The following is a 21815-nucleotide window of genomic DNA, read 5'->3' as shown; positions in this document are numbered from 1 at the left end:
TAGCCTGATCGCGCGGCGCCCCGAGGGGGCCGGGCCGTCCGGTGGGGCCGCGGCCCTGCTCCGCGTTGCGAGCTCGCTTTCTCGCGGCTCCTCGGCCCGGCCGCCGCCGCCCCCCTCCCCGACCAGAGGCGCCTCGGGGGCACCATGCAGGCGCAGCAGCTGCCGTACGAGTTTTTCAGCGAGGAGAACGCGCCCAAGTGGCGGGGGCTGCTGGTGCCAGCGCTGAAAAAGGTGAGGAGTGCGCGGGACCCCACTTCCCGGCCGCAACTCGCGGCCCGGTGGGTAGGGGCCGGGCTGGGGAGGCGGGGCGCGCAGGGCCGTCTTTCTTCCCCGTCTTACGGCCTGTCCGAAAGGACGGCACCTACTGAGAGATCCCCTACACTCGGGTGGTTCTGAATGTTGACATTGCCCAGTGTGTGGGAAGGCCGCTGGAAGCCAGGGTGAGTTTGTCCGAATAATCGAAGCGCTGAATGCTTAGTGCCCTGCCCCTTGATTCAGAGACACCAGTTGGAGGAGCCTCCTTTTTCAGTGGAGGTCAAAGCAGGCCACTTTTCCGCCTTCTCTGTCTTTCCAGGGCTGCTGTCAGTTTCAGGTGTCCACTATGCTCATTTTAGGGCACTCCAGCAGTGCCCTGGCCATAATGCTGGTACTAAGTAATTGCAGAGCTTGCTTGCCAGTAGCAGCAGGAACACGGCCTGTTCTGTTCAACCTCAGTAATCACTCACTAGTCCCCTGAATTCTTCCACTCCTCCAAGTAACGGTGGGTGCAAAGGCCACTATTTTCAGGTTTTTTTTCCTAAAATTTTTTAAAGAGCCTGAAATCTTGACATTATCACTTTGTTGGTTTCAAGCCTTTTTATTCTTTACATGTTACTTTTAGCTTATCACATTTTTAGCTGGGGATCTACCCCAAGTTCTGTGTTTTTAAATGATTGGATATAATTAGGAAATGTTACTCTATTTTAAGTAGCTTCTAAAGCAACTTTATTACTACAAACGCATCAAAATATCAGAAACTGTTGTGTTTGAATAACTTTAAAAACAATCACCAGAGTATTTTTTGTTTGTTTCTTTCTCTTAATGTACCATTTCCATAAATAATAGAGCTGGCTTTACTCTTTTAATAGTGTTACTGAATCCCAGTTTTTTGTTGCTTCAAGATATTTCATGTTACTTTGTTAAAAATTAAATTTCTGTCAATATTGACAATTGAGATTTGGGTGTACGTTTTGTGCTAAACAATTGTGCTTTTAAAAATATCTTAAAAGGTGTCTTATTTCTCAAAGGCCTGCAACTTTTACTTTCCCTTTTGCATTGTTCTTCCCTCCCCCTTCGGTGTTTCGCTGTGGAAGCGATTTGATTTGTTAGCAAAATATCTTCAGATTTAGGTTACTGTTTCTCCCCCCCCCCCATGTGCTTGATTAGTCACAAATATTACTGTCATATTGTTTTCTAAGAAAACCAAAGTGCTGACAAATAGCTTAAATATTTTATTCATTGGAAATGCCTTCAGGCTTTCTCTCCATTTACTTTTGCTGTACTTGCAACTTGACTTCTTAGGTTGTAATAGAAAGGAATAGATAGAAAATCTCAGTGATGCTAGAAGCAGATAATTCTGAAAGGGAGGTAGAAAAGTTAGTTGAAAACATGCAAAAGAGCTCATAAGGCATTGCCAGTTTGATTCTATTTTGCTCAGACTCATTCAACTCTTAAATAGAGGGAACTGCCAAAATAGCGTATCAGTTGAGGGTCCTTTGAAGTAGTGGAAAGAGCTGTGTAGGAGTTGGCACACCTGGCCTAACTCTGCCATGCTGCTGTACTGAATTTTGTGCTTGGAAGCATTTTGGTTGGCTGGCACCATGTTATTTTAAATGTAATTTGTCGATAGTGTTTAAAAATGGGAGATAATACATCATTTGTTTTTTGAAGAATAGGAAGATCTTTCTATATTGAATCCACCTCTAAGGCTTGTTGTTGTTATGTGCCATGGCGTCAGCTGTAAATCTTTACGGAAGCAGAAAGCCTCATCTTTGTCCCGCGGAACAGCTGCTAGTTTCGAACTGCTGGCATTGTGGTTCACAGCCCGATTCATAATCACTACCCTACGGAGTAAGGCTGAAGCTGAGTAAATAGCTGATCCCTTTAAACAGGGCATGCAGCTCCAATTTACCACAATCCCTACTAGCCCCTTTTGTTTATTAAACTAACCAGAGAGATACCTTCTTAGGGCGGTAGACATGCCGGTGAGGAGGTAGAAAATGACTTGTAAGGTTCTTCCAGTCCTCATTCATCTACTCATTGATGATTCTAAGTCACCTAAGAAAAGATTGAAAATATATTTTATATCCAGATGGATGTGATCTTGGGCGCTCAAAACCTGAATTTTTACCAACAGGATATTTCATCTTGAACTTTTTCATCACATCTATTGACTACTTCTGACTGTTGTGTTGTTACGGAACCCTGGTGGTGCTGTGATTTAGACATTAAGGTGCTAACCTTAAGGTCTGTGGTTCAAACCCATTAGTGGCTTCACAGGAGAAAGATGAGGCTGTCTGTTTCTATTAAGATTTGGTTTAGGTTGGTTGTGTTCTTGTCTGAGGCTTTTTGAACGTTCTGTTTTCTTCATTTGGGCTGCTCTTCTTTGCCAGGCCTAACAGTGTTCCTTCCTGACTCTCTCTCCTCAGAGTTTTTTTCAGATCCTCACAGCTGAGTTGGATATTTCTCCTTTGCTTTCTTTTTAGCAGTCTAGGCTAGCACTTTTTAACAGCGAATTTTAAGTTCTTGTTTACTTGCTGTGGGGTGATGCCTTGGAACTCAAGGTCGGATTGAACTGTAAGATTGGTGCTTCAAATTTGCCAGCCACTCCTTGGAAACCCTATGCAGACTTAATGTGAGTTAGAACTGACTTGACGACAAAAAGCCCTAATGTTGCAAAGGTTTGCTCACTAAAAGTGACCCAGCAATTTGGTCACTTTTCCATTATGTCCTAGAAAACACTATGGGACAATTGGGGCCTAGAAAACAATATGGGGCAACTTGATGACACCTAACAACTACAACATTTACTTGTCTGTCCTCCCTTTTTACAACTAGATTGGATGCTGCTTGAGAATTGTTGTTGTTGTTAAGTGCCATCAAGTCGGTTCCGACTCATAGCAACCCTGTATAGGGTTTCCGAGGAGCAGCTGGTGAGCTTGAACCGCCGATCTTGTAGTTCAGACGGCTTTGCAGTCTGTCACATTAACCCACAGCACCACACCAGGACTCCTGCTTGAGAATAGACCTATCTTATTCTCATTTTATCTTCCACACATTCTCCGAGTCCTGGGCTGCTAACCATAAGGTTGGCAGTTTAAACCCATCAACCACTACTCGGAAACCCTATACAGGGTAGCTATGAGTTGGAACCAACTCAATAGCACGTAACAACAACAATATGCTTTCTGACACCTAGTTGTTGTTACATGCTATTGAGTTGATTCTGCCTCATAATGAGTTTATAAAGGGTTTCTGAGGAGCAGCTGATGGGTTTGAACTGCCAACCTTGTTCGAAGTCCAGTGTTAATCCTACAGCGTCACACCAGAAGGCCTTGACACCTGGTTGTTGTGAAGTGCCGTAGAGTCAGTTCTGACCCATAGCGTCCCTGTATAGGGTTTCCAAGGAGCAGCTGGTGAGCTTGAACTGCTGAGCTTGCAGTTGAAATGGCTTTGCAGTCTGGTCCATTAACCCACAGCACCACACCAGGACTCCTGACACCTAATAGGAACTCATATTTTTGAATGAATGGAAATACTTCTGTTTCTTTCTCATCCCTTAAACCCAGTATTTCCCAGACTAAAACCATCACCTCTCTCCCTTCCACCTACCATTTCCTAGTGTTTTTTTCTTGATGTATGGAATTTTGGGTGATACAATCAGTTAAATGCTTGGCTGCTAACCACAGGTGACCTGGTGTGGCGTTGTGGGCTAATGTGTCAAACTGCATAGTTGTTTGAGCTGCTCCTTGGAAACCCTATATACAGGGTTGCTATGAGTTGGAACCGACTCGATGGCATTTACCAACAACAACTTACTGAAAGGTTGTCGGGTCAAATCCACCTAGCTTTGCCTTGGAAGAAAGGTCTGGTGATCTATTTTGAAGGGTGCACAGCCATTGAAAGCCCTATGGAGCACATTTCTACTCTGATGTTCATTGTATCACCATGAATAAGGATTGATTAGGTCTTATTATTTTGATAGGCTCAAAACTTTGAAGCCTTTCTTCTTACTTTTGTCTTTGCATTATTGTTACTGTTCACATGTAAGGCAGAACCTAGAGATTCATTGCCCCTTGACATGTTCTTCTAATTTATTTGTTCCTCCTTCAGTTGCTCTAATTGAGTTCTTTATTCCAGGTTATTACAATAGCATCTTAACTGTGCCCCTCCCAAGTCTCTTTTGTGTGTTTTTCAAATTTCAGACGATACAGTACACTTCTAGACGTTTCATGCGCTGTTCAGAATAGTTGATGTTTTTTGAGGACCTAGATTAAAGTGTACAGTGTTTAGCATGGAATTAATAGTGATCTGTGAACTAGCTTCATCTTGCTTTTAAAAATTAAATTGCTTACCATAACATTTCTTTTGTTTATTTTATTTTTTTTGCTTTAGCCAGAATGGACTGACTATACTATATTTTCTGAATTTGCCCAGAACATCCTACTGTATCTATTATTAGTCTTAAGTCCTATCTTATCTATTACACAAATAGCTGCTAATGAATATCACCACTGTAGCCAGCCATTAGCCTCAGCACTAAGATAAACAGGTAAATGACATTCTTAAAATGTCTGGATTGAACAGAATGCAAAGCGTCAGTAGATGAGTCTGGTTGATAGAGAAATTTCTGTGTAAAGCTAGTGAGGTGTAACATCATATTTGAATTTTAATCAGTTCCGTTTAACCATAGAATGGAAAATGGATTGGAGAAAAATGTGAGACCTGGAGGAGAAAAGAAGGTGGAAGCCTAGTTTAATTAATAGTTCATCCAAGAGATGATATGTATTTGCACTAAGGATCCATATGGATGGAATTGTTGGGATAGATGTTGACAGATGTTTGCTGTTAAAGTGCTGTTGAATCGGTTCTGACTTGTAGTGACCCTGCATAGGGCTTCTAGGAACAGAAAATCTTCTTTCTCCTGTGGAACAACTGGTGAGCTCGAACGACTCACCTTGTGGTTCACAGTCCTGTTTTTATCCTACAGAGCTCCTAAGAGATATTTAAAGGGCAGGAAATACAGAAACAGTAGTTAAAACTAATAGCTGCTAACGAAAGGTCGTAGTTTGAACCCATAAACCAGTCCATGGGGAAAAAAATGTAGCTGTCTGCTTGTATGTGTTGTTAAAGTACTTTTGAGTTAGTTCCGACTCATAAGTGACCCTGTGTGAGGTTTTCGAGGAGTGGCTGATGGGCTTGAACCGCTGCCTTTGTGGTTAGTATTAACAGTCCAGTGCTTATCCTACAGTGCCACACCAAGACTCCATAAAGTGTCCAGCCTTGAAAATCCTGCTGGGCAGTTCTGCTCTGTGCTATAGGGTTGGTATGAGTTGAAGTCAACTCACTGGCAGTCAGTTTGGTTTTGGTTTGATTTTTTTAGGGGTGAGTAAGCTGGAAAAGTCTTAAGTTTCTGGATAAAAAATGTAGGAGGGAAAGCATTTAGGGTGGAAAGAGTAGAGGCATTCAGATTTAGAAGTCCTTTTGGGTTGTATATATGTTCTTGTCCAGTTTTCAGCTGGTTGTTAGTATTTAGCAAATCTGATTTAAGAATCTTGGTGAGTAGGTAAGTTCATAAAAATAAATGATGCCTTATATCTGTATAAAGGAGGCAGTGGTGGCTCAGTGGTTGAATTCTTGCCTTCCATAGAGGAGACGTAGTTCAATTCCATTAGCAGCTGCCTCCAGCAGTCTGTAATAGAAGGCTTGTGTGTTGGTATGATGCTGAGCAGGTGTCAGTGGAGCTTCCAGACTAAGAAAGGCTTAATGGTCTACTTTTGAAAAATCAGCTAATGAGAACACTTTGGATTACAAGGGTCCAATCTTACTGTGCATGGAGTTGTCAAGAGTTATGCTTATTCTTGACAACCCCATGCACAACAATATTCATGTAAAGGTAGATCACAGCAGCTTTATTTTGGCCCAAACTAGAAACAATTGAAATGCCTATCCGTAGGTGAATATATAAACAAATTGTGCTATAACCATATAATGGAATACTACTTAGCAATAACAAGGAATGAACTACTATTTTTTTTTGGTGGGGATATGGTGGTGTGGAGGGAGATGGGTGGAGGAAGGAGTTGAAGGTTAGGGTTGGGACTATGGCTAGGTCTAAGCTAGGCTTGGGGTCCTGGTGTGCCACTGTAGGATAAGCATTGGACTGCAAGATCAGTTTGAACAGCAAGGTTGGCAGTTCAGACTCACCAGTTGCTCCTTGGAAACCCTATACAAGGTCACTGAGTCAGAACTGACTCAGCAGCACTTAACAACAGCAAGAACAAGGCTAGGCCTGTTGTTTGTTGCTATGTGACGTCAAGTCGGTTCCTACCAATAGCGACCCTGTATAGGATTTCCAAGGAGCAGCTGGTGAGCTTGAACCGCTGACCTTGTAGTTCAAACGGCTTTGCAGTCTGATGCATTAACCCACAGTGCCACAGGCCTAAGACTTTGTTTATTGTTAGGGTTATGGTTAGGACTAGGATTAGTGTTTGGGGTAAGGGTTGAATTTACTTCATTTGGAAGTGCTATAACTATAGTGTTCCCTATTTTTACCGTTTTTTGGTTACTGTTGCAACTATATCTCTGGTTCTCTATTTTCAGTCTTCTATGGCTGTTTTACTTTGCATACTTATATATCTGTGTTATGTGTGATATTGTCATGTATGTTAGTTAGTCCCAGGTTGTTGTCTGCTATTGTTAGTTCTTTATCCAAACAATTACAGTTAGTATTTTTTTGTGAGGTTGGTCTGGCTTTGTATAAATTGTTTTAATTTCTGTTTGTTTGAAAATCACCTAATTTGCCTTCATATTTAATGGACAGTTTTTATGGATGTAGGATTCTTGGTTGGCAATTTGTGTTTTTCAGAGTGTTATATATGTCATTCCATTGTCTTTTTGCCTGCTTGGTTTCTGCTGAGAAATCAGAACTTAGTCTTACTAGTTGTCCTTTGTAGATAACTTCTTTTTGCTTGATCTGCTTTCAGGATTCTTTCCTTGTCTTTGATTTTGAAAGTTTGATTATAATATGTCTTGGTGTTTTTCTTTTGGGATCCATCCTGTTTGGGGTTGATTCAGTTTATTGAAGGGCTGTCTTCTTGTTTTTCATGATCTCAGGGACGTTTTCGTCCAACAACTCTTGAACAATATTCTGGTTTTTTTTTGTTGTTTTTTTTTGTCTCTTCTTGTTCTGTAATTACTATTGTATATAAATTATTCCACTTAATAATGTCCCACATAAATCTTAGGCTTTCTTTGGATTTTTCCTGTTCTTTTTTCTGATTGTTCCTCTAGCAATGAATATCGAGAGACTTTTCTTGAAGCTCAGTAATTCGACTTTCCATGGATTCAGTTCTATTTCTTTGCATGTTCGGTGTATGATCTATTTCTGAAGTCCTTTTATTTATTTATTTATTTTGAAAGTGTTTCACTAATATGACGTAACTTCATTTCCTTGTTTTTTGTGTGTTTATCTTTGATTTTGAGTACATATTAGAATTGATTTGACATGACTTGGGAGAAAGCTAACACTTCTCATTGAATTGACTAAAAAGGAATGTAAACCTACAAAATATCATTTGAATGTGAGTTCTAAATTATGGCAAACAACAATGAAAATTTTTTATTAAAAAAAATAGGGGCTAATAATAAAAGCTGTTTTATTTTTAGTATGTCATTGTTAAGTACTGTAAAGTTTGTTCTGAGTCAAAGTCATCCTGTATAGAGTTTCTGAGGAGTGACTGGTGAGTTTGAATTGCCAACCTTGCAGTTCAAACTGACCTTGTGGTCCAGTGCTTATCTATAGTGCCACACCAAGACTTTTAAGTATAGACAAAAATAATGTTAGTCTCCAGATAGAACTCTGACTTTGTATTTAAAACACAAGTACTTTGTGTTATTACCAATTCAGGGAGTTTAATAATATGCCAATTACAAATCTAACGACTTGATTTAAGGAAACCATACATGGCATTTGCTTTTGTTTAGGAAAGTTTGTCAGATTTAAGGATGACACACAACAGATTTCTAATTGATATCCATGCTAGCCACTTAGTATTCAGCATGACGATGGTCAGATACTAAGCAGTTGGTGATAGAAATTCAGGATAAATCAGTTCCATGTAGCTAAGAGCTAGTAGAATCAATCACTTCACCCCCCCACTCCAATATATGGACATGTACAAATGTACAGCTTTTAGCATTCCTGGCAGTTTCAAATTAAAACTCCAGATATTCTGAAACTTTTGAAATTAACAGAACAAATACTGTTTCTAGTATAATTCTTCTGTTTAAACAAATACAAAATCATGAGTTGTTATCCAAATTGTTATTGGTAATAAATATAGTTTCTATGATAAGCATTACATTTTGTGAAGAAATACGATCTTCATTTACATACATTTAAAAAGTCAGCTTTAAATTATTTTCTATCCAGGGAATGCAGGATAAAGACTCTTACTGTACGTGAATAATGCTTACTCTTCTTACTAAAAAAGTGTTCAGAATCACCTGCAAAAGCCTATATTCTAGTGCTTCCTATAAAAGATAATACAATAACTTGACCTACACCTATGGAAGCAGTAGCTCAAAAGAGGGAATAAATCCTTACAGCAAGAATCATTCCTACCCCCTCCACACACAGAGTAGACAGGGATGGGCAACTTGGACATTGGCTACCCAAAATGGGGGTTGGGGGGCTACAAAGGCAAGAAGTGACTGGCTTACAAGCTTTCAAGAGGGAACCTAGATCCAGAGGGCCTGGAGGAAGGTAGAATCTCCAGTGAGTAGTATTCAATCTGACTAGCCGGGGCTGATGGCAGTGAAATGCAGAAGGGTCTCTTGTGATACAATAGTGAATAATTATCAGGACTGATTGTGAGGATTGGAAATGTAAAGGTAGACGTTTTATAGCAAGGAGGGGGGTGATTAACTTTTCAGTCTAGGAGTGGAGGTCCCTAGGACCATCAAGGGAGAAGAGCAGAGAGCAGGACCCTACCCAGAGAAGCAGTGATGCCTGAAATGGAGCCAGAGATGATGACGTGGCGCGATGGAGCAGCTGGAGACTTTAGATTCAGAGAGGGAGAGCGATGACAGTGTGCTGAATACCTGGGGGGCACGGGGAAGGATTGCATGAAGGAGATTGTAACCATGGCAATGAGACGATATATGATAGAATGAATGTAAAACTAATGTTCTCCCATGTAAACTATCACATAATTCACAATAAAACATTTAAGAAAAAAAAAAAGATAATACAATAAAGAAAATTTCCCTCATTAAGTTATTCTAGTGGTAGAATATTTTGTCATATGACTTTTTAAAGACAGATTACATACTTTTTTCACTTTTTAGAATTTCACATTTAATGTCATGTTGTTAAAGCTTTACTGAATCAGTTTCTCAATATCAAATTCCTCAGTGAGAAAAGAAATGACGAGTGAAAAATTCTATGTCAATTTAGCCTGTTCTCTTCCCTGTAAACCTACACTTCATTGCAATTCAAGGCACACTTGTTTCCCTTAGAACAGGGATTAGCAAACTTCTCTTGTAAAAGGCCAGGTATATCAATCTCTTAGGCTTTGTAGGCCATACAGTCTTTGCTCTAACCATTGCATTTAGCTGTTGAAGCTGAAAGCATTCACAGACATGTACTTTTATGAAAACAGACACTATGATGAATTTAACTTGTGGGTCAAAGTTTGCCAACCCCTTCCTTATAGGAACAGACTGAAACATGAAAGAGTTGTCTGAAAAAAAAATTGATCTCTGGTCAGATCCAGTGACTACTTCAGAGTCTAGCAGTAAATCACTCTGATTTTGAACATTTTTAACTGATTGAACTCTCTGCTTTAAGGTTCTCTTATTGAAACTCATGCCACCATGCTTTTCATGGGTTAATTTATCATCCTATAAAAACTTGCTTGAGTAGTATTTGAGGGATTTTGTTTAAAATTAATCAAGGATACCCATATAGTTTAATATCCAATTTAGTGTTTTAAAAAGTTAATGAAAAACATAACAGTATTCCGAAGTCCTAGTGTTAATCTTCTGGCTGTCTAATTGCTGTTTTTGTATGTTCACATTTTAGCAATTATTTTTGTCAACTTATTTCCTGAAATTTTCCATAGTTTTGTGTATGTTTTCTTTGATTTCATTTTTACTTTTCTTGATCTTTCTCTTTCTCTCAATCTGTTGAAGTTACCTAAGTAGTATCCTTTTAAATTCGTCATCAGGTAGTGCTAATACCATTTCTGGTGTTATATTTTCGGTGTTTTGGTTACTTGTTTGAGGCACTCTGCCTTTGTTTCTTTGTAAGCTGAAATTGTTTTCTCTAAGACATTGTGGTGTCGTATTATATTTAGTTGATGATTGTTTATGAATGGATTCTCAGGCACACACCCACCTGTCTCCTAGTGGATGTGATAGTGACCAGAAGTGTGTATACTTTTAGTTCTCAGTTCACTGTTTGTGTAGTGTAGTTCCTGGTACCTTCAGAAGCAGGCTATGCCAGACAGAGCAGAGGCTGCGCAGGAGGGGGTGCCACTGGTCGTTGGGTTGGTGAGGGTGGGGACTGGCCAGTCCCCCAGCTACCAGGAGTGCACGGGAACAAGGAAGAACTGGACCCTCTTGTCTCAAATCTCCATCTGCGTCCTGTGCCCACAGGCAGCTGTATCGCCAGCCACTCACAAAAACTCAGGATGGCTGAGCTGCTTCATGCCAGCCCAGTCTACCCATTTTGCTTCTCTCTCACTGTTCCTGTTCAACTTCCTCTTGCAGTCAGCACTCAGTCCACCACTCTGTCCTATGCGCTGATGTTCAGGGTTCCAGGAGCATCATCTGTATCTGTGTCACTTGGTCTCCCATGTCTTTGTTCCACTTGCTCAGTGCATCTGTTTACTCCTCCATCTTGCCTTGGACTCAGGAATGAACTATTTATACACATGACAGTATAGATGAATTTCAAAATAATTATGCTGAGTGAAAGAAGCCATGCCTAGAAAGAGTACCTATTGCATAGTTCTATTTACATAAAGTTCTAGAAAATGCAAACACAGCTATAGTGACAAAAAGTAGATCAGTGTTTGTCTTTGGTGGCTTTTGTGTTAATTTGATTGTGCAGATGGTTTCAGGCTTGTATACGTATGCCAAAACTTACTAAATAGTACCCTTTAAATATATGCAGTTTATTGTATGTCAGTAATATCTCAATAAAGTTGGTAAAAAAAAGAGTAGGTGAGACCACCAGTTCATTCTTTGAACTGAAAATGATGAGAGTACCACTGAGAGAGAACTAGAGAAGGCAGCAGATAATGTTATTTCAAGGGAAGGCAAAGGAAGAAGAATGAGGAAAGGAGATTAAGAAGGACAGATTCAGTAGGAATGAGGAAACTGAGTCTGAGAAACTGAGGGAAGGAAGCTATGTAAGAGAAGAGTCATTAAATATGTCAGGCAATAGCAGAGTCTAATAAAGTACCTGAAAGTGTTAGATTTGACAGCTAAAAGGTCATGAATGTTGGAGGAGTTTTAGTGTGTGAGGATAGATGATGAAATAACATGGGAAAAATAATAATGACAGATTACTTTTTTCCTCCTCCAGACTATTTTTCCTAGAAGCTTAATGAGGAAGGGAAAGAGATACTGCTATGGTAAGAAGGTGATTTCAAGGTTGCGGGGTATATTTGTTCCACTTTTGATGGTGGAACAAAACTGAGTATAAGCATCTGTGAGGAAAGGCCTGACAGACATTGCTGGGGAAGATTCTGGATGAGGAGGGGATGAGCTCCGATCACAGGCAGTGGAATTGGCCTTCAAGTATTTCGTCAGGTACTCTTTTAAGTGCTTCACATGTGTTTTCACTGAGTTCTCACAAGCTGCTGTTAACAGCCTTCACTTATAAGGGTAGAAAACAGGTTTAGAAAATTCATGAGATTTGTCCATGACATTTGGTTAGTATCTGTATTAAGTCCTGTATTATACTAAGAAGTCCTGGTGTGGTGCTGTAGGATAAGCGCTGGATTGCTAATCGCAAGATTGGTGGCTCAAACCTGCTAGCCATTCTTCAGAAACCTTATGTTCTTGTGCTGGTGTGTGTCATGCTTTTCATATGGTTGTGATTCATAGTGAACCTGTGTTAGGATTTTTTATTTTTATTTTGTCTTTCAGGGTATAGAAATATTGAAATTTACTGGATACTTTTAGAATGTTCTCCAAAATATTTGTGCTGATAAATACTGTTCCCATTAACATATGAGAGTCCTCTTTGCCCACATTTTCTTAACAGTTTATAGTAATCATTTTAAAAATTTGGACGGGTGATAAAATGGTGTCTCATTTTCATTCCATTTGCTTGTGTACCATTCATCATTGGTGAAGATGAATTTTTTTATACTTTAAAAAAAGTTTTATTGTGAATTATGTGATAGCTTACATGGGAGAACATTAGCTTTACATTCATCCTGTCGTATATTGTTTCTTTTGCCATGGTTACAGTCCCCTCCATGCATCATCAACCAACCAGAGCCTGCCCACTGGTCATCAACACACAGCCCCTTTCCCTCTCTGGGTCTAGAGTCCCCAGCTGTTCAATCTTGCCCCGTCATCATCATCTCTGCCTCCATCTCTGGCATCACTCCTTTTCTGGGTAGGGTCCTGCACTCCACTCTTCTCCCTTGATGGTCCCAGGGACTTCCGTTCCTGGACTGCAAAGTCAACCACTCCGCTCCTTTTGCTACAAAACATCTACCTTTACATTTCCAACCCTCACAGTCAGTCCTGATAGCAATCATTCACTATTGTACCATATGAGTGCTATTAGTGTTTTGTATTTTCCTGTTGGTCTTTCTTTCAAGAAGTATCTTCTCCTTTCATCAGCCCTGCCCAGACAGATTGGATACTACTCAGTGGAGATTCTACCTTCCCCTATGGCCTTTGGATCTAGGCTCCCTCTTGACAGCTTGTCAGCCAATCACATCTTGCCTTTGTAGCCCCCTATTTTGAGTAGCCAGTGTCCAAGTTGCCCATCCCTGTCTACCTTGTGTATCGAGGGGGTGGGAATGATTCTCGCTGTAAAGATTTGTTCCCTTTTTTGAGCTACTGCATCCATAGGTGTAGTCACGTTCATCAAATTGTATCAGATTACTCTTTTTTTTTCCCTCTTCTTTCTTCTTCTTATTGAGTTCTGATCATCATTGAAGCCAGGTGAAGTGGGTATTATCTGCAGGTGTGAGTATTCTTGTGCATATGCCCTACTTCTTATCAGCTGGACGCTTCAGTCTCCACTCTAGTCCTCTGTGGCTATGTCATTGACTCTGGGCCCAGGAGGCCCCAGGTCTTGCCACACTGCTCGCCAGCCAAGTCTCTACCTGGGTTCATAGGAGTCTATTGAACGTGGTAGGGCTTAGTTTGCTGCTTCATTGCTGATCACAGCCTGATTCATAACCACTACGCTACCAGAGCTCCTTATCGGAGTAGGTTAAGTTAATAAAATTTTAGCAATTTACACTTGTTTCTTTTATCACAAATAGTTTTTTTTCTTCCTTTAGTCGAGTTCTGATTATCAAGCCATCGAGGCTAGGTCAAATCGGTACTGTTTACAAGTTTGGGTATTCTTGAGTGTCTCCCCACGTTTCAGATCAGCTGGATGCTTTACTCTCAGCTCTAACCCTTCATGGCTCTGCCCTGGTCCATGGACTCAGGGGTTCCCAGGTCTCACTAGACTTCGGACCAACCAGCCCTTCCTCTTCTTTCTCTCTCCAGGTCAGCGGAGTCTATGGAGCGTCGTTGAACTCAGCCCAATTCTTCATTTCTGCTTTTCCCCCTCTTCCACTCACCAGTAGACCAATGTGGTCGCCAGAAAGCTTACATGCCTGCTAAGGTGTTCCCCTTGAGTTTCAGTCTTGAAGGGACTTGATTGCTTCCTGATGGCTTTCTGGCGAACAACTTGCTTGTTCTTATAGTAACCAGTCATACTGCCATTTTTGTTTTGGATTTTTCCTGTTGATCTTTCTTTGAAGATGTATCTTCTGTTGCTCTGGCTGTTCCAGTCTGGTCTACTTGTCCTTTCTAGTGGGAATGTCCCACCTCTGAAGGTTCTGGATGGGGCTCAGGATTCCACCTAAGGTCCTATACACTGCAAAGGCTCCGCAGAAAGCCTATTCACTGGGCAAGTTCTAGACCTCCTTTTAGGTATTCCAATCTACATTTAATTTTCTGAGGAACTGCCACAGTTTTTACAGGTGCTCTGCCACGTTACAGGTCCACTGACAAAGGGTGAGAGGTCCAGTTTCTCCATATTCTTGCTGATACCTATTGTTTTCACTTGTTTTAATTATAGCCATCCTTTTTTATTTTTAAATTTTAATTGTGAATTGAGTGAAGGTGTACAGAGCAGATGATCAGTTTTTTGCTCAACATATCGTACACTTTGTTCCATCTCTATTTCAGGCCCCTCAAGTAACAGCTGTTATCCCACTTCCTCATTGTGATTCTTCTTCCATTCCACCCTCCTTCCCAATCCTTCTGAACTGTATTGTTTGGTAAAGGTTGCCTTTTTGATATTGAATAGTTGACCATTCCATGGTGAGCAGGCTTTACTAGTGTTGTTCCCCCTAATACATATCTACTGCTTGGTTGAAAATTGGGCCACAAGTGTGAGTTCCTTTCTAGACCTGAAAAGTACTTGAGGACCATAGTTTTGGGTTCTTCCAGTCGTTTTCTGACCAGTAAGCCCAGTCTTTTTTTTTTTTTTTAATGGAATAATTTTGAATTTTGTTCCACATTTTCTCCCACTCTATCTGGGATCTTCTAATGGTGGTCTCTTTCAGTGGAGTTGGTAGTGGTAGGTGGGCACCATCTAGTTCTGATCTTAGACTCACGAATCATAGCCATCTTAGTGGGAGTGCTGTGATACCTCTTTGTTGTTATCTGCTGCAAAAGATCTTTTTAAAGTGTTAAAAAAAAAAAATGCAAAGATGTACCTTTTGAAGTGTTAAAAAAGTACTTGTTAAAAAATTGCTTTCAGTTGCCTCATATGCATACAAAAGCTGGATAATGAATAAGGAAGACCAAGAATGAATTGATGCTTTTGAATTAGTGTTGGTGAAGAATAGTAAGTATACTATGAACTGTCAGAAAAAACTAACAGATCTGTTGGAAAAAGATAGCCAGTGTCAAAAAGACTGGAGGAACCAGAGATTATAGATCTCCGCCACCCTTTGGTCTGGAATGGAACTCACTCTCATGGCCCAATTTTCAGCACTAGTGAGGTATGCTCACCATACTATTCAACTATTCAAGATCAAAAGGGCCACATTTACCTGGGGAAAAGGTTCGGAGGGGTTGGGAAGGAGGGTAGGCTGGAAATGGGACCCACAGGGATGGAGTAGAATAACTGTTGCATGGAGGGGATTGCAGTCATTAGGATGAAAACAAAAGTGTGTGATGTGTTGAATGTGAAACTGATCATCTGCTCTGTAAACCTTCACTCAGTTCACAATCAAAATTTGAAAAAAAAAAAAAAAAAAAAAAGTGCAGCCAGAATGCTCTGCAGAAGCAAAGATGGCAAGATTTTTGTCTCGCTTACTTTGGACATGCCATAAGGAAGGACCAGTCCCAGGAGAAGAACATCATGGTTGGTTGGCAAAGTAGAGTCAGGTAAAAACAGGAATACTCCCAGTGAGATGGATTGACACAATGTCTGCAACAATGGGCTCAAACATAAGAGTGATTGTGAGGATAGCTCAGGACCACACAGTGTTTTGTTCTGTTGTATATAAGGTCACTGTGAGTTGGAGCTGACTGTACACCTAATGGCGACTGGATGTTGAATATCTTTTCATGTGCTTGTTGACCATTTGTACTTATTTGGTGAAATGTCTGCTTTGCCCATTTAAAAAAAATCGGTTTGTTTTCCTTTTTGTTGTTACATTGCAGGAATTCTCTATATATTCTGGACAGTAAACCCTTATTAGAAACGTGGTTACTGAAAATTTTCACCCAATCTGTAGCTTGTATTTTCACTTTGTTGATGAAGTCTTTTGATGGATAAATAAATGGAAGTTTTTGATAAAATTCCATTTATTTTATCTTTTGTTTGTGTTTTCAGTACCATATCTGAGAACCCATTGCTTAAAAACCAAGTTCTGAAGCGTTACCCATATCTGTTCTTCTAAGAATTTTATCTTTTTAGTTTACATTTAGATTCTTGATCCATTTTGAGTTAATTTTCATAAATTATGTATGTTGTTGTTTTCATTAAGTGCTGTCCATTCGGTTCTGACTCACAGCAACCCTGTATAGGGTTTCTGAAGAGCTGCATCCAACATAATTCTTTTGATTGTGGAAATCCAGTTGTCCCAGTACCATTTATTTCCCCCACCCCAAAAAGGATTTTTTTATGAGCAGAGTTTTTAACATTGTAGTGCAGTGAATTAACGTAATATGACCATTTTAGCCAGGCGTAGTCTTGTAACTGATGTCCTGTTGTGGCACTGTGGGTTAATGCGCTGGACAACAAAGTCTTTTTGACCCACAAGATCAGCGGTTCAAGCACACCAACTCCTCTTCGGAAACCCTATACACAGGGTCTCTGTGGAACTGACTCGATGGCACTTAATAACAACAACAAGTCTTGTAATTGCCACACATTGATTGGGTGGGGCTGTACAAATAAGGTGTTTATGGGCTACCAAGGGAATTGAGCAGCCTGCTAATGAAGCACATGATATGTACGGATGATATGTACGGACCCTTTGTAGGGGTTTAGTCAGTTTTCCATCCCAACAGGTTTTAAAAGAGGCGGTCCCAGACATTGGTGGAATTCATTACAACCAGTTAGAGACAGGAGTGAAGAGTGTCCTCTGGATTTATGATCCCTGTACTGAGAACCACCTAGACCTAGAGGCAGATCTGTAATACTCAGAGAAGGTGCTACATGGTGAGAAGTGGTGGCAAGTGCAGCAGAGAAATGGCAGCAACAAAACCCAGAGATTGATATGATAGTCTATAGTGAGCTCTCTGGCCCACTGAGAGAGGCAGCTGCTGTTGGCATTCCAACCCAGAGAGGGAGAGGACTGAGTGCCTTTGGACAAGGGGCTGACTGGTGGAGTGGGGTGCCTCCAGGTACTTGTTGATGGAGCCAGGCTTGCTTGTTCAACTGAATTAGAGAGCAGAGCACTTCTGGGCAGGAAACTTTCCGGTGGAGTGGGGTGCCTCTGGGTACTTACGGACAAAACTAGAGTGCTTGGTAATACTTGGCTGGTGCAGTAGACAATAAGAATCTATTCTGAGGGGGCTGATAGGAGTCCAAAGGTTAACCATGGGCCTGTCCAGAGGGTACTGAGAGGAGTTTATAAAGGAGCCTGTTCAGAGGGGGCCAAAAGGAACCTTTGCTGAGGGTGCTGGGAGGAGTCTGTCCTCAGAGGGCCCCGAGGAGCTGAGAGAGCCGCCCTATACAGAATAACTGCCTACACGCTTCTTGATCCTGATCCTGAGTTACCTGTTGATCCTGAACCTAAGTTGTAACCTGGTATTTCCCTAATAAACTCTTCACTCTAGGTATGGTCTGTGAATTCTTGTGGTCCTTGCAATGAATTATGGAGCCCACAGAGAAGTAGAGTGTGCCATAGGATGGACCGCTAGTGGTAGAATTGGTATTTAAAAAAAAAAGGTTGGAAAGAAAAAGTCTTTCCTCGACTTCATACTAACCAGCCTTGGTCTGGCTGATGTTGCCTGTGATTCTTTCTCCTTCCCCTTGTGAAGTTAGATATGATGCTGCTGGTGTGGCACTGCAGGTTAATGCACTGGACTGTAAAGTCGGTTTGAACTGCAAGGTTGACAGTTCAAGCTCACCAGCTCTTCCTCGGAAACCCCATATAGGGTTCCTATGGGTCGGAACTGACTGACTTGGCGGCATTTAACTACAACTCCATTTTTACAAACATTAAAACCACAAAGAACCCTCACAAAACCCCACTGCTGTTGAGTCAGTTCTGCTTCTTTGCAACACTATAAAATGGAATAGAACTGCTCCATAGGGTTTCCAAGGCTGTAAATCTTTCAGGAGCAGACTGCTCCCTCTTTTTCCTGTTTAGTCACTGGTGGATTTGAACTGCCAACCTTATGGTTAACAGCCAGGTGCTTTAACCACGACGCCATGCAGGTTCTCTCTTTACAAACATTAATGGAGTCAGATTGATCAGTTTTTTTCTAATGTAATTTTTGCTCTCTGTGTCAAAGAACCCTTTCCCTACAACCAAACCATGAAGATAACTCTCCTGTTTTGTTTATAAAAGATTTATAGTGTTAACTTTCATATGATATGTGGTCTGTTTCTATTTCTAATTAATTTCTATGATATAAGGTATGAATTGTGGTATGTGAGGGAACTTCAAAAAGTTAATGAAAAAATTCCATTTTTCACAAACTTCTTGAAGCCAATGCCTACAGATAATTTTATATATTGGCTTTGCATACTGTGACCTTGGTAGTAGAATCTGCATGATTTTCTACATAATATGTCATATGCAAATAGAAACAATCTGATCTTTTGCCTTTATTTCCTTTTCTTGCCTTCATTTACAAAGTTGGATCAGAGTAGTGGTCATCTTTGCCTTCCTTGCTCCCAGACTTAAGAGAAAGCATTCGTTGTATCACCATAAAGTGTTAATTTTTCACAGATGCTTTGTCAGATTGAAAATTTCTCTTTGTGTTTTTTCAGTTTTCTGAGATTTTTCTCTTCCCTTCCATCACTCATCGTAAGTGGGTGTTGAATTTTGTCATTTTTCTGCATCTGTTAAGATGGTCATATAAATTTTTCTCTTTTACTTTGTGTGGTGAATAAAAGGTGCCCTGATGACACAGTAGGTTAAGCATTGGGTTGCGAACCACAAGGTTGGTGGTTCAAGCCCTCCACCAGACACTCCTTGGAAACCCTACACAGGTTTCCTATGAGTCAGAAACGACTCTGTAGCACTAAGTAATAACATAGAGTTGCTTTGCATCGGAATCAGTTAGATGGCAGTGGGTTTTTATATAGTGAGTTATGTTTATTGTTTTTTGAATATTAAAACAGCCTTACATTCTTGGGCTAATTCATGACAGCTAGTATTTTTAATGAATATCTTGTGTATGCTGGTTTTCTAAGCACTATGCATGGTACTTTGCATGTTTAACTGTTTCATTCATTGACTTTTCAAGGTTGTGTAAATACACACTGGTTGTGCACTTGAGGAAATGGATCATCAAAGAGGCAAATTGCTCAAGAACATACCCCTGTAACTCATAAGGAGTAGAATTGTGATTTGAGCCTGCTTTTCTAGCATCAAAGACAATTTTTTCTACTCCGTTGTGTTGCCTTTTTTGAGTATAGATTTCAAGGTTAAAGTGCTTCTGTAGAGAGGCAGGTGAAACAAGAGGGTTCAAAAACCCCCTGCTGTAAACTGAGAGGCTTAGCCATTTTACATATTTAGGCTCTCATTTGAAATTGAATTTCCTTTGAAAAAAGGATTATGCTGCATTTAAAAAGTAAGACTTTTAAAGGCACCAGTTAGAAGGAGAAACTATGGACCATAAAGGAAAAGGACTGAAGAAGAATAATTCTTGGTGTATCAGTGGACACTTGGACACTGTCCTTGAGTGTTTATGTTTGAGAATGATGAAAGTGACATTTTAAATGGAAGTGTGAGCTAGCCAGACAAAACCACCACTATCTCATCTATGAACTTTTGCAAACATCTTCTAACTGGCCTTCCGGCTCCCATTCAATCCATGATCCACTGAGCAAATAATTATCCTTCAAAATCCTATTTGAAAGTCAATGTTGTTGCATGCCTTCTGGTTGGTTCTGACTCATAGCAACCCAGTCTCTGGAGAAGCACAAAATGCTGGATAGAGGGTCAGCAAAAAAGAGGAAGCCGTTCATTAAGATCGATTGGCATAGTGGTTGCAAACCTAAGAATAGTTGTGAGGATGATACATTATCAGGCATTGTTTCTTTGTGTTGTACACTGGATCATTATGAATAGTAACCTACTAGATGATACCTAACAATGACACAAGTCTGAAATACTGCCAATTAGAATTTCATTTAAATTTACAAATATAGTCTTATTCAATCACAAATATGTTTAGGAAGACTTAAGCTACATATTATATATTTAGAATGCTTTTCTCAATATCTATAAATAGAAATCACATGTTCTTCAGGGTTTGCAAGTCTCACTGGGTGGGAAGGAAGACACATAACAGTTTTCACATATACAATGAAATTTGGAAGGGAGGAAGCTTTCTGAGGATGCTGCAGTGGTGTTTTAGAGCTGCCTGATGAGGGAATTTAAAAAGGAAGGTGAGATGTTGGAATCAAAGACAACATTTTCCTACTTGGAAATTTCACCTGAGATTACCTTTCCTTGTATATTCGAACCCAAAACCCGCACTGCCGTTGACTTGACTCTGACTCACAGCAGCTCTATAGAGGGCTTTCCTAAGTCTTTATAGGACCAGAGAACCTCATCTTTCTCCCAACAGTTAATCCACAGCACTGCCAGGACTCCTTATGGCCAAATGGGTTCTTGTTGTTAGGTGCCATCGAGTTGGTACCGGCCCATAGTGACCTTATTATGCACAGCAGAACGAAACACTGCCTGATCCTGGGCCAACCTCTCACTACTGTTGCTACGCTTCAGTCCATTGATACTGCCACTTGGCCAATCCATCTCGTTGGGGGTCTTCCTCTTTTTCTCTGACCCTCCATGTTACTTACCAAACATGATGTCCTTTTCCAGCAATTGGTCCCTCCTGACAATATGTGCAAAGTATGAAAGACAAAGTTTAGCCATCTTGGCCTCTAAGGGAGCACTCTGTACTTCTTCCAAAACAGATTTATTGGTTCTTTTGGCAGCCCATGGCACTTTCAATATTCTCCTTCGACACCATAACTCAAAAGCATCAATTCTTTTACAGTCTTCCGTATTCACTGTCCAGCTTTCACATGTATATGAGGTTATTGAAAATACCATGGCTTGGGTCAGGCGCACCTTATTCCTCAAGCGGACATCTTTGCTGTTCAACTCTTTAGAAAAGTCTTGTGCAGCAGATTTGCCTAATGCAATACGTCGTTTGATTTCTTCACTGCTACTTCCATGAGTGTTGATGGTTGATCCAGAAAGAATGAAGTCCTTGACAACTTCATTCTTTTCTCCGTTGGTAAGAATGTTGTTTATTGGTCCAGTGGTGAGGACTTTTGTTTTCTTGACATTGAGACGTAATCCATATCGAAGGTTGTGCTCTTCGATCTTCATCAGTAAATGTTTTAATTCCTCTTCACTTTCAGCAAGCAAGATTGTATCATCTCATATCACAGGTTGTTAATGAGTCTTCCTCCAATCCTGATGACACGTTTTTCTTCATAGAACCCATCTTCTCGTATTATTTGCCCAGCATACAGGTTGAATAAGTATGGTGAAAGAATACAACCTTGTCACACACCTTTTTTAATTTTAAAACATTTAGTGTTCCCATGTTCTGTTCGAACAACTGCCTCTTGGTCCAGGTACAGATTC

At 40.4% G+C, this 21815-nt stretch overlaps 1 protein-coding gene across 1 annotated transcript in view; it reads left to right on the top strand.

Moving 5' to 3' along the window:
- The first annotated feature begins 144 nt into the window (after positions 1 to 144).
- SOS1 (son of sevenless homolog 1 (Drosophila)) overlaps positions 145 to 21815 on the top strand; it is a 218970-nt gene continuing 197299 nt past the window's right edge. The window contains exon 1 of the mRNA XM_006839458.1: positions 145 to 231. Coding sequence (XP_006839521.1) covers positions 145 to 231 — 87 coding nt within the window. The remainder of the gene's footprint in view (positions 232 to 21815) is intronic.

The sequence above is a fragment of the Chrysochloris asiatica genome, unplaced genomic scaffold, assembly GCF_000296735.1.
Source record: "Chrysochloris asiatica unplaced genomic scaffold, ChrAsi1.0 scaffold00024, whole genome shotgun sequence".
Classification (NCBI taxonomy): domain Eukaryota; kingdom Metazoa; phylum Chordata; class Mammalia; order Afrosoricida; family Chrysochloridae; genus Chrysochloris; species Chrysochloris asiatica.
Note: the sequence above shows the minus strand (reverse complement) of the source record. Positions and strands in the feature narration are given on the sequence as shown.